The sequence below is a fragment of the Myotis brandtii genome, unplaced genomic scaffold, assembly GCF_000412655.1.
Source record: "Myotis brandtii unplaced genomic scaffold, ASM41265v1 scaffold334, whole genome shotgun sequence".
Classification (NCBI taxonomy): domain Eukaryota; kingdom Metazoa; phylum Chordata; class Mammalia; order Chiroptera; family Vespertilionidae; genus Myotis; species Myotis brandtii.
The window spans coordinates 80,350-81,173 of NW_005362885.1; the positions used below are offsets into that span (position 1 = coordinate 80,350).

The 824-nt window shown below is 70.3% G+C and overlaps 1 protein-coding gene across 1 annotated transcript in view; it reads right to left on the minus strand.

Moving 5' to 3' along the window:
* PLCH2 (phospholipase C, eta 2) overlaps window positions 1–824 on the minus strand; it is a 12,155-nt gene that overhangs the window by 5,231 nt on the left and 6,100 nt on the right. Inside the window, 1 exon segment of the mRNA XM_014543758.1 lies at window positions 517–662. Coding sequence (XP_014399244.1) covers window positions 517–662 — 146 coding nt within the window.

Consider the following 824-nt stretch of genomic DNA (forward strand, 5'->3'; position numbering starts at 1 on the left):
GGGCTCGCTGCTGCTTCAAGGCTCGCTGCCCCCCCAGGGACCCCGAGGGCTCAGCCTCACTGACCCAGGCTGGCACCCCCGCACCTCATGCCTGCTGTGACAGCCCACCCCTGTTTTGTCACTGAGGATACTTCTCCGAGCCCAGCTGCCCTTTCCCACGAGGCTGTGGGGGGCTCTAGGCAGCCCCCCCAGGATGGGCTTGGACCTGAGATCCGGCCTGTCCCTCCCTGTCACTCAGGAGACCCTTCAGTGGGAGGGCCTGCCCCCAGCCCCAGGCAACGCTCAAATGGCTCCCCCAGGAGCGGCCGGGGGCAGGGGGCAGAGCAGGTGCTGCCTCCCATCCTCACACCTGGGGGCTCAGCCTGAGTTCCCCTCGCCTCCTCCAGGAAGCCTTCCCTGAATGCCTCCCCTCCCCCCACGGGGAAGCTGCTCAGACCAAGGCCCCAGGGCCCGCTGCCTCCTGTGCCCCCCGGTGCCCCCCGGGGCTGCCTGGCTGAGGAAGGGCAGGGACCTCACATCACTGCCCGGCTGGGCTCACTGCCCGCCGCCCCCTGGGCCTCAGGCACCGTCTCCTCCGCCTGGGCATCTTGAGACTGAAAATAGACGCCGCCTGTCAGCCCCCCGCATGGGGCGCCCTCGAGTCTGTAGGGTGCCAGCGCCCCCTGCACCCGGGGGTGGGACGCACACCCGCATCTGAACATACCCAAGAGGCCGGCCCTCCTCACCTTGGCGGGGAGCTGCCTCCCCTCCCCACCGGGCTTGCAGGGCGGTGGGGTCTGAGACGGGGTGGGCAGGGCTCCCCTGAGACAGGTCTGCACCCCACC